At 44.2% G+C, this 15,272-nt stretch overlaps 1 protein-coding gene across 8 annotated transcripts in view; it reads right to left on the reverse strand.

Moving 5' to 3' along the window:
* Positions 1–15,272, reverse strand: part of TP63 (tumor protein p63) — a 130,469-nt gene that overhangs the window by 8,608 nt on the left and 106,589 nt on the right. For 6 of the 8 annotated variants that reach the window (XM_065674274.1, XM_065674278.1, XM_065674279.1 and 3 more), the window contains 6 exons: positions 14,037–14,223; positions 12,220–12,335; positions 11,801–11,910; positions 11,406–11,542; positions 10,305–10,387; positions 9,259–9,395 (listed from right to left, as the gene is read on the reverse strand). In XM_065674274.1, the coding sequence (XP_065530346.1) occupies positions 9,259–9,395; positions 10,305–10,387; positions 11,406–11,542; positions 11,801–11,910; positions 12,220–12,335; positions 14,037–14,223 (770 nt within the window). Of the gene's footprint in view, positions 1–4,494; positions 4,728–9,258; positions 9,396–10,304; positions 10,388–11,405; positions 11,543–11,800; positions 11,911–12,219; positions 12,336–14,036; positions 14,224–15,272 lie in introns of those variants that run through there. The other 2 variants (XM_065674282.1, XM_065674276.1) reach the window with 2 other exon arrangements.

The raw sequence follows: 15,272 nt of genomic DNA on the forward strand, positions 1-15,272 counted from the left end.
TGCTGAAACAAGATTCTCCAAGGAGGTCAGTAGTGGGCTTAACTTTGCCATGTCCACCAACACTGATCTCAGCAAAGCTAGTTAGAAGACTAGAAAACACTTTGTGGATTTACAATAAAAAGACAGGCAAACACAAGCCAACCCAAAGCAATCTACACTGTAGGAAACAAATGCGTACTTTAACATACAGCTTAAGGACTCTGCTCTTATCTCATTCATACTCATAAGAATTAAGATTAAGACAATTAAGCTCAAGTGAATAAAATTGGAAGCAAAAGCATTTTTCTTCATACCCATGCTCATTTCAACTCAACTATTCTATCACACGAGCAGACATGTAAAAGGTTGGGAGAAAGCCATCTAGTTAAAGAAAAGTCCCAAGATAAACCAAGATGCAAAATTTTATTGAAAATGAATGTCACACATCAATATAGCAACAGCCTCAGAAACACAAGAAAATGGTTTTGTACTGAACACACAGACTACATGGCGTTTGAGGATTCATTTAAAATATATTTCTTCTTTTTTTTCCTCCTTTTTTTAAAACCCAGGTATTATAAGAGTATCATGCACATGATTTTCATTAAAGTTATACTTACTGTGTCTCAAGAAAGATTAGAAGTAGGAGCATTAACATTTCTTTGATATCATTGCCAATGAAATGCATTTTAATATCAAGGTATAACGACTTCAATTAAGAGACTATATAGCTTCTTGGAACAGTCTGATACAAAAGGCACTGAGTCACATTCTGCAACTGATTATTTCTCCCTTCAAGAGGCTATGTAATTATTTAGCCAATAACATTTGTAGTTATGCAAGCTCATATGAGGGCAATCGCCTGTGATGCTTCAAGGCATATAGTGATCACCTCAAGAGGTAAGGAAGGAAATTCCTTTTCCCACATAAAAAGCACAGTTCAGGTCAGACGCTACCTTATATAATTCTGCACTTTCCCAACTTACTGGATATCAGCCCTTCACCAGAGGTAGGAAACTACTTGGACAGATCAATTACCTGATTCAGTAGACAAGTCCCAGACTCCCCGTTCACATTAGATGAGTACACCATCATGTAAGCAGCCTTAATGCAAATTAAGGTCCATTAAGAATGGGCATCTCAGGCTCAGAGCATTCAAGATTCCATCCAAGCCCTTGTGCTTACAGTTTTCTATCTGTGAAAACCTAGAGCTAGTCACAATGCAGAGAGACTCAAGTAGAATCAAAGTTGTCCAGTTCTGGGCTTGCCTTTCCTTTCACTAGCCACAGAAGGAGCAGCAAGAAATACATCCCAAGATGACACATGGTCAACATGACCATCCATAATATTTTTTTCATGTAAGGTTGTCCAATGGGCTGCATAACACTGGGATGTCACTGATGTGGCCTAGTGATGGCACACAAGTGACACAGATGATGCTCAGTTGCACTTACCCGCTTCGAAGGCCCATGAAGTGAGACACTAAAAAGCAGAGCAAAGCCCTTGCTCTCCACATCTCTAATAGCTGCTATTCTAAAGCAAGCAATACTGCATCTTTAAACCACGCAAGTGATTTGTAGACTTGGGACAAGCTATTATGTAAATGGGATCATGGAAAGGAGAAGCCCTGATGGTCACTAGGCACATAGTAACTAGAGCACAGGTGCAAAGGTAGCAATAATGACTCCTCTTAGATTTCAGGTATGGGAGTTTCCCATGGCAGGCAGCAGATGCAATCTGCTCTCCAGGAAATGGAGCTATAATACAGGGAGTGGATATACATCAACTATGCGATATGATAGAACCTCACTGACTGATAAGGTCCTATTATTCCACTCTGTTATTCCTTGAAAAGAAAAGGCTTTTCCGAAGACCCAGAGATGACAAAGAATTGATCAAAAGATAGCTGGGAAAAAGTTTTCTTCTTTCACCTGCAGAAGACCAACTATGCAGTAACTTCAATCACCTCCACATTCATGTTTGTAAGCTGGAGAGCACATTAAGGCACCATTAAGACCAGCTTCACTATCATCATGCTCTTATAGGTAAGGAGGACAAATTGGAAAGCCCTTTCAGAGAGCAGTAAGCTTCAAATAATTTAGATTCTTATTTGGTGGAAGTCTCAGGTGCTTATTGCCCATCATGGTACAAAGATTTCCTAGAGGTCAGACCAGTCAATGAACTGGAGCATGAGCTAGAATCTTCTTGCGCAGGCTGTGGACATCTTGGACCTTTTGGTGGGCTGCCTCTTCAAACTTGCTGGTGGACAGGCTGTGGAGCAGAGCTCTAGTACATGTTTGTGTGTGTTTGTTGCAATGTTTTGGTATTGCCATCCACAAGCAGACAGACCCAAGATCCAGGAATAAGCCTTCATTGGAAGGACAGATTGACAATGCCATAATCCTGCATCTGGGCTGCATTTGCAGTTCAGGTTCCCAACTGTCACAGAGGAAGGAATAGCCTTTCTTCTCACGAATAAAAAGGCACAGAGCAATAGTTATCTGCTTTGCAATCTTAAAGTCCTTCCTGGGGTTTCCAGGCAAAGTAGAGAGATACTTGATTTGGTTAGCTTTACACAAGGAACAATGATAGAGCTGTGACTATATGGAAAAAAAAAAAAGTCATTACTAGTGCTTAATTAGTTATTATTTATACTAAATCACAATTCTGGGGGATTTTCTCCATCAGCCCTCCCCCACACTGCTAAGGTAGAACAAGTCTTGCTAAGACAATGAAGGAGATATCCAGAGATGTGTACGGCTCCCAAAGATGAGTTAGTACGAGTCATCACCTGCTCAGATCACAGCTCTGCTGCCTGGAAGCAGATGATGTGATGTTCAGAGATAAAAGCGTTCTTCCACTGTGTCAGGCTTTTTTCCTCAGTGGGTGGCCAGGGGGCTCACTCTGCATTTGGGCGGCACCTTCTCTTCAGGCTGTACCTAACACCATGAGTGTATCAGAGCTGGCCATGCACGTGCCCCAAATAAACCCAGCAGCGATTGCACTGCAGGCACACAGGTTCTCATCAGTATCAACCTAGCCACCTGTATGTCTCAGGGGCTACCAATCACTGACATTTGTAACCAAGCTCTTCACTTCAACCATTGCTGATCTGGGTGGACACAAGTTCACAAGGGACGTCATTCCTGGTGTACCTTCAGTAAGTTCTTCACACTACTGTTTTCTGCTGCCATGTACACGAGGGTTCCACAGGAGAGATGCCACTGGCTGAGAATGTGGGTTGAAAGACACTTTTCTACCAGCATTAAGGGCTATTGCTCATGTAAGGGTGTTTGAGCACCTCCCAGTGGGGAAAGCCCCAGCAGACATCATTCCCACTCTCACATAACTCCTCCCCCATCACCAGTATCCACACCTAGTGCCAGGTTAAGTCCACGGCATGTTACTTGCATGTTGATCATTTCTCCCTTGTGCTAGTCTGAGCTTGACACTGAGAAACGAAGTTTCCAAATGATCCAAATCCTCCTTGTTAAGCTCCATACAAATGATTTTCAGAGGTAACATCTGATACAAGCAGTGCGAGGATTTACAAGTCCTTGCTGAAAAAGTCTTCTGTGCAGGAATTGCTAAGCGAGGATGCACTTCATGTACACAATAAGCAAAAGCCACTGGCTGCAGGACAAGGTGGGCATGGCCTGAGGCATATGCTGGCACTGCTTTTCCTTTGCACTAAGAGGTTTATAGTGATGGAGTAAAATGCAGTATGGTTGATGAAAACTCTAAAGCAACATCTAATAACTGCTGAACATCTGCAAGGAAAGGGTCGAGCTCAAACCTCTTTCCACAGGTAGGGCAACAAGCAGTGTTGGACACTGCCCTTTACATCCTCAGCTGCAAAGGGAGCAGGGACTCATAGATGTCATAACACGGAAAGACTTCAAACTCACATTCAACCCGTGCAGCTCAGCCCACTTGGATTGAGCCCACAGAGTCAGGAAGGACCTTCCTAAACTCAGCAAAGCTGGATGAATGCCAGGGGTGCTGGCACAGTCAGTCACCCAGTCTTCCGTACAATTTTCATGTCAGAGTCAGACCCTCTAAGATTAGAAATAAGGGGAAACAATTCATGATGCCAAATTAGTGGGCATTTCTACAGAAAAAAAAATACAATGGATTTCTTACCAATGCCAATTCATATAATTATTACCTGCTGTCCAGCAGTACAAATACTTCAGCAACTTGTACTATTACTGCATGACCGGCATTAAAACAGGCCAAACTGACTATCACAGACTGTTTAAACAGTACCTCTCTTCCATCCCACACCCCAGCTCATAAACACATTTTTAAAGTTAAACAAGACAAGAGGCATTTTAAAATTGAGACCTGCTCAGAGAAACACTGCTGAGTTTCACAGATACAGAAGAGGAAAGAGTATCAACACATTACAAAAACAGGAAGAAAACATTACATCAAGACAGACGACTTTGTGGTTCCTGACCTCCCAGTGCTATGGGCTACAGCTAAGAGGTCTGTACAAATGTCTGTTGTTTTTGCAAATTTTGAGTCCCTTCAGAATATTGCTCTATTTACTCTGTTGCTGTCAGAGCTGTGTTTTTGCCCCACTGTTCCTAGTCCTGCCAGCTGGGCAAAATGACCCCACCAGCTCAGTTTATGGATATACTGATGGGTTTGGGGGGCTGGAATGTTTTAGGATGGCATCGGTCTGTTTGGGAGGGTCTCTCCTTGAGTCCGTGAGTTCACTCCTGAAGCAGGCCGAAAGGAGACTGTAGAGAAGGAACCAGAGAAAAGAAAAAGATGAATGTACAGGACCTTTCACCAGCCACCAAGAGAGAAACAGTCAGTTTCCACCTTCATGATCACAGTATGGGTTTTGAAGGAAAGGAAAAGCAGATGCCTTAGCACCCACAGTGAGGATACGTGACAGGGAGATTTAGAAAGCTGGAAAGCCCCAGGTACAAGTGAGTACTTGGAAAAGAAAAAAAAAAAAAAAGTGCTAGTTGATAGGGAAATCTGATTTCTGTGTCCCTGTCTCATGCTGGCTATTGCTGTCTCGATACAGTTCCCAGTAAAAAGTATAAAAGGGAAAAAAACACTCAGCCAAATGGGAAAAGGAGAGAAGTGGCTTCCATTAAGCCCACTTCAAACTTAAACTACTTAAAATCCAGAAGCTGGTGCTAGAGAGAAAGGACGGTGCCTTCTGTTAAAGGGCCATATTGATTACAACACAAACGCTCTCTTTTTCAAAGCTGAGGGACCCTATGCACTAAAGCCAAGGGGTCCGTGGGCTGCCAGCTGATGCAGAAGGCACTGCTCCCTCAGAGCCAGCAAAGCAAATGCAGCATGTCTTCATATAGCTAATCCCCCACTTTTTCTTGCTTACTTTCATCTTGGCAATTCTCTAGTGAGAACACTATCTGAATGCCTGCAGTTCACAACACATGCAAGCGCAGCACTATAAAACCAAACCAAATCATGCAAAAATCCACTATTAGCGTCCACACCAAGAATGAGAATAACTAGGTGGAGGTATGAAGAACACCTTCCCCACCAGACCCCCTCCCTGTGACTGCAGGTGTGAGGATCCTTGCAGCAACCATCTCACTCAGGCTGAATAACTCAGCTATGTCATACCTCACTCAGGAGGTTAATTCCTTCCCATTGGATAATGAGCTGTGCTACTCACTAGATTGAAAGGCAGCCAGTGGGCTGATAGCTGCTGATAAAAGAGAAACATTTGCTGGGATATAAGATCCTACTTGGACATAAGAGCCCTCCTTCTTGGTAGCCATTGGGAAGACTTTGTGAAACCCCTTCAATCATGGGAGTTGGACTTAGGGTTATGCATACCTTACAGCATGAAATGTTTTATGATTTTATGCTATGACAAAGAATTGAAATAAAGACTGACAACAGTGCTCAGCAGTGTGAAACCCACCAAGGAAATTTTGCTGTGCATGAAAAAGCATTTTCCAGTGAAACCCTTAAAGGCTGTGCAGATACAGCCTGGGAATACTGATGGTAATTGTATTTCACAGCAGTCTGTTGAGGAAAACTTTCATGCACGAGCCACCTCTGGTACCTCTGGCAGCAGGGATCTTCTGACAAATAGGTGTTTAAAACAAATGGAGGCAGACCATGAAAAGGAAGTCCAAATAAATGTGTGTGCTGTTGCTCAAATATGGGCCCCAGGATTTGGCAGTGAAAATGGAAGAATAGAAACTGCAGCAAAAAACCCAAAACTTCCCACCTATGATCATGAAGGTATTTGGCATAAAAGTAAATGCAAGAAAACCATGCACAAAGGAGCAAACAGAGAGAGGAGATGAGACAGAGAAAGATGTGAGGTCCAGCACAATATGGAGCATTGCAGTAGTTTGGTCATTTTGTGGGGGACAATGCTTTTAGATTATTGCTAGGTTTGCCTTTTTTTAGCCCAGAACAGTAAGACAGTTGCATCTGCTGACCTACCAAATGCAGTGCTGGTCTGTATGCGCATGAAAGCAATTACACAGTTGTTTTCCAAATGACAGATTTATCTTTTTAAACCTACTTTCACGTTTTTAAAAAGATAAAGCTTTCCATGTTGTAGGAACAAAGGGGAAACATCTTCCCACACACCTAGGTAGCTTTTCTACGTTAACCATTGCTCATAAAACTAAACTGAAAAAAAAATCAAGGAATTCCTCCATCAAGGCTTGACTGTGGAGCATTGTAGTGCAGCTCCATTTTGGGAAGAAAGAGACAAAGGCAACTCACAAACATCCCATCCCCAGAGAGCCCTGCTAGTACCTACAGGTTCCTACACATTCAAACTTGGTCACTGCGTATTTACTTCCCAAGCTCCCAATTTTAACACACACTTTGAATGAAAGAAATCAGACTGAATTTTGAAAGTACATCCCTACTTACAAAGTGAAAGGCATTTTCTTTTAAAGCCAGAATAGACTCGCAAAGGTGTCACTGTGCTGAGTTTTACTAGCTTGACAAGCAAGTAGTGGTAGTCTATCTCCCAGCAACCTGCTCACATTCAAGGTTGCTCTTACCCAAACTGGCTGCCACAAAATGTCTTCTCTCACCGTTCTCATGTTGAGACCTAAAGCTCATTTACGGTTCTTTTCTGGGGTGGAACTATGTCTATGAGTCTTCTCAGCCTAAATGCCCCTTCGCCCTGAACACATTCCTTCAGAACTTAAGTCAAACCGTGGATTATAGAGGAAAAAGCACCAGAATCCAACTGCAGCTATGTAGCTATTGCCTGAACATGCATTGATGCTTGATGGCAAGCTGTCGGCAGTAACAACTGCAGCAGCTCTGGACAAACACTCAAAGTTATTTTTCTCCCCACTTCTGGGAGCTTTAAGAGCTCTTAATCTTTCTCCCCAGTATCTGAGCACACTCAGCAGCTGAGAAAAACGAGTATATATCTGGACAAGTGCCAAGAGACATGCTGAAAGAAGTTTCATTAAATTAAATGGCTGGACTTACACATGCTGGTCTTAAAGGTAACACAAATACCAACCTCAGTTGCCAGGAACCCATCCTATTGATACAGGAAGAATGAAAACAGTAATTATGGCAAAGCTACTGTCAGCACCAAGGGAAAGCAGTCATCTGCTGCTGTCCATTTCTGCTTACAAAATCATTTCTCAACTGAGATGGCTGTAGCTCAGGTGGAGCTTTGAAGACATGCAGCCAGTGCACAAAGGCAGCAATGCCTAGGAGCTAGTAAATGCGAGCTATAGTATAAACAAACAGTGATGATGACTGATAAAAATAATGATAATTTTAAGTGCCCTGAAAATTATCCAGAGCCCCTGGACACTCCAGCTATTTTGGCACAAGGCTTTTTTCACACCTCCACAAGACTCCAGCTGACACTAAATACACACAGGTTGAAATGTGAACACATGCAGAGATCTGGCAGAAAGCCGTGGCATTGCAGAAGTCCTGAGACAAGGCCAAGGCACCAAAATAAATCCCTACAGGCTCAAGTGGGACTTATGTGGTGCCTTGGCCTCCTGCTAACCTCTGCAGAGAACGAGTTATACCCGCAGCCTCCTGACGCGTGAGCTTACCAGAAGGAACGTGCGAGATCCTAAGCACTACCACTGGCGGCTACCTACAGCCTGGGTGGCTATTTGCTGTCACCTGATATGGCAGGTGAAGCAATGCCCACAAGCGACACCACTTACAGTCTGTCTGGGAAGTCGTTCTCTGACCCAGTGTCTGCAACTGCAAAGCTTTGGGAACAGAGGGGAAAATGGAAACCAGACACTTCTTTGGCTCTTCTTCTTCTCCCCATCCTCCTGGCACTTACACCACCCAAAGTAACCCTGGCACAGCTCTACCAGCTGAGTTCAGATAGGGCCTATATCTGCTTGGATGGAAAGTTTCTCATGTGCAATGTGGAGAGTCAGTGACAAAGTGCAATTTCTAAAAACACTATAAAACTGCACATACAGAGTCTTTCTTTGATGTTCCCACTGATCACAAATGTATTTGTGTTTAACTCTGGCTCCCAACTTTCAGCTTCCTGTTTTATAGCTGAAGAACCTACACCATTTATATCCCACTGAGACACCAGCCTTCCAACAGCACCAGAGGTACACAACAGCAGGGTTCAAGCACTCGGCAGAGCTGGTGCTCACACTCCCAGTTCCACGTGCTCCTGGCAAGATACCCAGATAGACACCCTGCAGAAGGTATAGGGATGGCTACACATATGCTGCTGTTCCCATGGAGCAGACAAGAGAAGAGCACACCCAGCCTGTGCTCCCCAGCTCAGGTGTGCACAGGCAGCTGGTTTCTGTGTTCAGGTTGTTCAGTAGCACTGCCTTGCTGCACTGCATGGTAGGCTCTGGCTGGAAGTCAAGAACAAGGCACTAACCTGCCATTCACCCTCCAAAACCAAAAGGTGAACTGCATGGGACAAGAGACTAGAGGGGGACCTTGAAAGCAGTCAGGACATGTGCCTGGGAAGTGAGGCCTGCTTTGTCCTACTGCACAGGTCATGAAATCTGGATCTCAGACTCGGAGTCTCTCAAGTTCTGTACAGAAACTTGGTTTTGGCTAAACTCCTGGCATCAATTTCTGCCAGCTCTGAACACAGAATTAACAAGCAACTATGCTGTTGGAGAAGATTTTGACAGTGCAGTACTGTACTGCACTGCAATAGAAGTGCTCAGCCCTCAGTCGAGCACCACATCCCTACCAGCAAGTGTGTGGAAGCCTTCTGTGTCTCTCTCCTCTCTCCCACCTCCCCACCACCCTCACTGCAAGCACACTCATACTCACTGCTTCTGGAGCAAGTGCTGGTGCTGCTGCTGCTGCTGTTGGCGGTAGGTCTCAATCGTGTGCTGGGGAAGGTACTGCATAAGTTCCAGGGACTCTTTGATCTTTAGTAGCATTTCATAGGTCTCACGTCCCCTCACCTGGATCATGGGGGAAGGGGGGGAAGAAAGCCTTAAAGGACTGCATCTATAGTCCTTAGTGACAGCCACCTTAGTGAGCTTTAGGTACAGTCAAGTAAACAACCATTGCAGGATGAAAATACTCTGTTTTACACAATGATATGCAACAAAACCTTGTTGCTAAACCTTGTGCTAAAGGTAAAGCAGATAATGTTGAAGAGTGATAATCTGACACTGAAGGTTATTGAACATCTTGTGTTTGTCATCTGGCTCAATATAAATCTATGCCAAAGAAAAGCAATATTCTGATCCAATCTGTTAGACAGAAAACATCTTTAGCTGTCCCAGATGTAAGCAGATCTTCTGCCGAATCTTACATGCATTGAGGAAAATGAGTACTTGAATTTGGGTGCTGGGTTTGGATCTCCCTTCTCCTGCAGGAACACCATGGTTGTTTGTGATTTATCCAACAAAATGTGGCTCATGGGAAAACAGCTAAATGGCCAATTACAGATGCTTTTTGCCCTTTCTGATCCTACACAATACAGCATATTTTACTTCTATCACTACATTACAATGGCAATACATACAAAAGCCACAGAAGTATCCACCTTGGTCAGTAAGACAACACCCATCATCTCTAGAGGAAGTGCCACATATCCAGAAATGACAGAGGAGGAAACCCAGTTAGGTCTCCAAAGCATTTTTTCCACCAGCAGAGACAGATCCCTTGGGATATTCTCATATGCCTTGCACAAGTCACTGTCAGTCAGCAGCTACTGGAATTTTCTGTATTTTTTGTTTGGAACAGGTATTTAAAATTTACATCCGATCGTTGGTTCTCTTTGAGGTCTAGGTAAGCCATTGACTTGCCTCAAGTCACAGAGGAAGATACTGAACAAAGTAAATGTAAAGATAGAGAGAACTCACTGGCAAGTATAAAAGCTCATCATCTGGGGAGCGTCTTTTTTTGATAGATGTCATCTGTATGCCATGAGTTCCTTGTCGAAATGCTGGAAGAGAAACCCCAAAAGCATCCCATTAAAAAAGGTGGAAGGGAAGGAACAAAAAGAAAAAAAGGGGGAAGGTTGCGCGTGGAGAAATCAAAATTAAATAAATAAATAATAAAAAAAAGATACAAGCGAGACATGAAAGTCTCAGATCTGCAGTGCTCTGGAAAGATCTCTGCCTAAGACACTCCAGAACTCTTCTTGCAGCTTCTGGCTCCATAAGGCAGATATGACTTTGTGGATGCTGAGTGGCCATACTGCTTGGGAAAACATCAGCCAAGGAGCACTGGATATATGGCAAACCCCCAGAAAGCCATAACTCGAACAAGCCCTGGCTCTCTGCAGGGAAGACTTCAAGCGTTGGCATAAGAGTGCTCAGGAGCTGTTTGGTGGATCAGTGATCCATGAAGACAAGACAACAGGCAGGGAGCATGCAGAATTCACTGCAAAAACAAAGCCCCCTCTCCAATCTTGCCTCATTCAGCCTGGTACCTCACTAAGCATATGTGGGAAACCAAAGATAGTGTTCCACATTATGCTGTCTGATGAGTACACTGCACTCGTTAGAGCACAGAGAGAGGTCACTTGCCAGAGCACCTCCGATGCACAGGAAGGTTTATATGCAAACTTAATCTAGATCCCTGTGGCTGGAAGACACATGCCACAGCATGAGATGCTGGCTAGAAGGAGCAGAGAATGACAGTGCAGTCCCAAACAAGCAGTAAAGGTTCAAAAAGTGGTTACAGAATCCCAGCCATGAAACTTCAGGGTGGCAAATAAACACCCCATCCCTCCACTGCTGGCAGGTCTAATCTAACACAGGGAGTGCTGCAAGGGAGCCCATAAACCCATCTTGTGAGCACCAGCTCATTTTTCAGGTTGATTGACCCTGGGAGAACAGATGTCTAATGCCCTCCTGCCTTCAAGCCCATGCACAGCACCGCACATCCCCACAGCACAAGAGCCAAGGTTGCACCTGCACCCACGATTTGCAATCTGCCCAGCTCTGCCAGCTACTTACGGCGCTTCGTACCATCACCATTCTTTGTGCTGTCAGAGACTTGCTGCTTGCGGATGCTGTCCTCATCTGCTTTACGGTCTCTGCCTGGGCAAGCGCAAATGCGGGCTTCGAAACATCGGCGGCCCAAGACTTGCCCACTGGGGAGAGAGGTGAGAGGAAATGTTGGCTGGCAGCTTAGATGCAGGCCAGCAGCATCCCTCAACTTCACATCAGACTATGCACAGACAGACCCAAACCTCCCATTTCCCAGTCAGGATATCCCAGGTACTGGGCAGAGAGTTGAAAACTATCCTACGGCCCTTTGCATCAAGCTGTCCCTAAGCATATGCAATGCTGCCCCAAACAGAGGAAGAGCCTGAAGGCCACCTGCAAAGCAAAGGTGATGCACTACTTACTCTCTGGTTTCCAGTGTCACAATGATGAGGATTGGGCGCCGGTTCATCCCTCCCACGCAGCTACTGTTACACATGAAGTTGTACAAGACTGTTGTGAACTCTGTACCAACCTGGGTGAGACAAAGGAGATGAGCAGAAAAAATGGTGTATAGAAAGCTCTGCTTTTTCCAGGCTCTCCTCTGGTACTTCCACAGATGTGTTGCAGACTAGCATGTAATAGACCACACTGCAAGGATTTCTTAAAAGAAATCAAGAACCCCTACTCTTGAAGGATAGAGAGGGTGTTTGAAAGCTCATTTTTTTACAAAGAGAAGGAAGAGATTAATTGTGATGAGGATGAGGAAAGCAAAAGATCCTGACCCCTTCAACCCCCACCCCTTTGTATGCTGGGATGCCACCACCCTGAGCTCACAACATACCTGGGGCGGCTCATAGGGTACCAGCACACTCTGCCTCCCAGTGATGGGGTCTTCTACATACTGGGCATGGCTGTTCCCTTCCACCCTGATCAGGTGGCTGGGAGGCGCAATCTGCCCTGCAAAGGCAAGGGGGCAAAAAAACCAAGAGACACCATTTAGTGAAGCAAGATCACACACAGGGCAGCAAGATCTTCCACCAAAAGAAACCATCCATCTATCACAGCACACACATGCCTTCCAGTCCTTGAAGCATCCCTTCTCAAGGTCCCTGCTGCCGGACAACAAAAGCAGCAGCCTTTCCCAAGCTCACACTGGATACCTGTGGGTAAATTTGAACATGAGCTTTCACGATCCCAGACTAAGCAAGCCCAAATGTCAACTGAATGGCAGCTCAAAGCAACTCTTCCAGAAGATAACTCCATGTGGATTTTCACACCTGGCGAAAGCCTTTCTTTTCCTTCCCCAAACATACAAACAAAGCAAATTCCTGCAAGTCTGAATTCCTACTCTTTTTCTATAAATTGCTAGCCCTACTCTGTTGTCTCCTATCAGTCTTGTTCCTAAGGAGCTAAAAAAGATTCAAATAGCAGAAGAAGAGAAATATGCATTTAATTAATGGTCAACTTGAAAAATCCCACTTGCTTACAGCGGTGGCAGAAGGAAACCTAAACTTATTTATAGGCCCCTTTCCAATAATTACAAAAGCCTCCTTCCTGCAAATTTTCTTCAGTATTTCTACAACGCATGACTAAATTCTGAGGAGAAAAGCCTATTACGAGTTCATCTCAAGAATTTGTTGTGTTTGTTTCAATTGTGTTTTTGCGCATTTCTTAACCTAAATACATCATATTTCTAGAGAAATAATTATTTCAGAATAAAAATTAATAATTTTATTTTTTTCTTCATAAAAACTCTGGTACTGACCCAGGTATCAACCCTCAAAAAATCCAGTTCTGTTAGAAAAGCACTTTTTAATATGAAAAACTGTTCTGAAGACCTGTCCACTTCTCTCTGATTTTGCACTCGTAAGTCCTTGCTTATTTTTGTGCTTGTCTAGAGGGCTGCTTTGCAATAAGCAAAGGGATTTGGGCTCCTAAGACATCCTGCTAACTGACGCCAACAAGGATTTTTTTACAGTAGGAGATAAATAATGCACATAGAATAAAACAGATGCTCATCTGAAGTTATGTGAACTTCAGTGACCAAGGCAAAACAGAGCGCAGCCTATGAGTTTGCAGAAAAACCCAGGACATTTTTAACCTTCACTAACACAAGCAGCAAGTAAAAGATTAAAACATTAATACTGAACCAATAGCGTTAAATGTACAGGAAGGCTGCCTACAGTTGATGCTGGCACTTAGTGTTATTCTGCCACAGATAAACAGCACCTCCGTCTTTGAGGCGCGGATTAAGGGCTGGAGATGATATTGCATCCTGTTACTAGATCCTTGTCCCAGCAACGTGGAAGCTCATTCCTGAACACAAGAACAGCTGCTTCTCATTGCGGGAGCAAAAGCAGAGCAGGGAAAGGCTGCCAGAAGGGCATTGCCTGCCATGGGGACAGACATCCATCCAACCTGGGCAGGCATGAGATTTATTTCGGTACTTTCTTCCCAAGGACGTGCTTGCACAGGGACAGCTAAAGTATAGTATGAAGCTTCCTGCTAAGCATGGGAAATAAAAAGCTGCACAAGATGTTGCAGGGCGGTCTGCTTCCAGCAGGTTTGCTGTAAAGCTGCCACCAAATCCCCACACTGGTCAGTCATCAGATGAGCAGCTTTGGAGAGGGACTGCCAGCAGTGCACTGCCTTCCTTACCTTCGTTGAACTCTCGGCTCAGCTCATGGTTTGGGCAGCGTTTAACCACTTCGGTGACGTGTTCAGCTTTCTTGTAGACTGGCATAGCCCTGATAACAGCTCCCTGAGGCGGTGGGGTCATCACTTTGATCTGAATGGGACATGTCTTGGCGATCTGGCAGTACAGCTTTTTCAGTTCGGTGGAATACTGGATGAGGAAACAGAGCAAGAGAGAGTCAGAATGTTCAGCTTGGAATGAATGCGTGCTAGGAGGACTGAGATGGGTTTGCATATATCACTGAGTGCATCAGTTACTGCATGTGCAAAGCCACATTTCCAGACAAGTGGCAAAAGCTCTACACCTTTGCCTGGTTTAGAATAGCAGAATATAAACCTACATCTTAGTTTTCCTAAAGGGCATCCCTTTTACATGAACAAATAGCCTTTATTACTCTTGGGCACACATTCCCTCTTACAAGAGGCACACATTACCTTCCTAACAAAATGGCTACTATTCTTTTCACAGCACACTGTAATCCTGGAAGCCACACACCAGGTGTTGCATCTTGTTTTGTAAGAAGCCTTCCTACTTTTGTAGAGAGTTGAAATAAAAACATCAGCCTTCAAGTTGAACAGCACTTGAAAGCAAGACCCTGACCAATCTGGAAGTTGTCAGATTTGTTACATTTTAGTCACCTTTTAAAAACATCTCACACCTCTGCTTACTACTTCTGTAGCAATCTCCACGCTTCCAAACTCAAAATATTATGTCCACAAAAGGTAAAAGAATATTATTATTTTTTTAATAATCAAAAAAGGTGAACACTCCAAAGACCAGGTCCGTTGCAAGACCTAGAGCGCAACCCAGCAGTTGACTACAAAAGGGAAGTTGTGACCTTGCAATGGACACCTGGAGCAGAACAAGATGCTCTTATTCATTTTGCTAACTTGAAGCATACCTCTTTTAAGATGTTCCTCACTAAAGCAGTAACAGTGGTGCAGCTTTTTCCCCAAAGTGTGTTCACATCTGGAAAACCTTACTCAGCAAAACAGCAAGGCACGGGCTGAAGTCATTGGTTTCTGTTCAAACACCCTCACCAAAATAAGGGCAAGTGCTTATCAGGAACGGTTTACAAGGCAACTCTTACATAGTCCGGTAATCCAAACTCATTTTTCTGGATGCCCCCCATGAAGAAGAGTCTTCAGTCTCCTCTGCTGTTCCAGAACACAGTATTTTTCATCAGTGCCCCGCTTCAG

Source organism: Lathamus discolor, chromosome 3 (genome assembly GCF_037157495.1).
Source record: "Lathamus discolor isolate bLatDis1 chromosome 3, bLatDis1.hap1, whole genome shotgun sequence".
In the NCBI taxonomy this organism is placed as follows: Eukaryota; Metazoa; Chordata; class Aves; order Psittaciformes; family Psittacidae; genus Lathamus; species Lathamus discolor.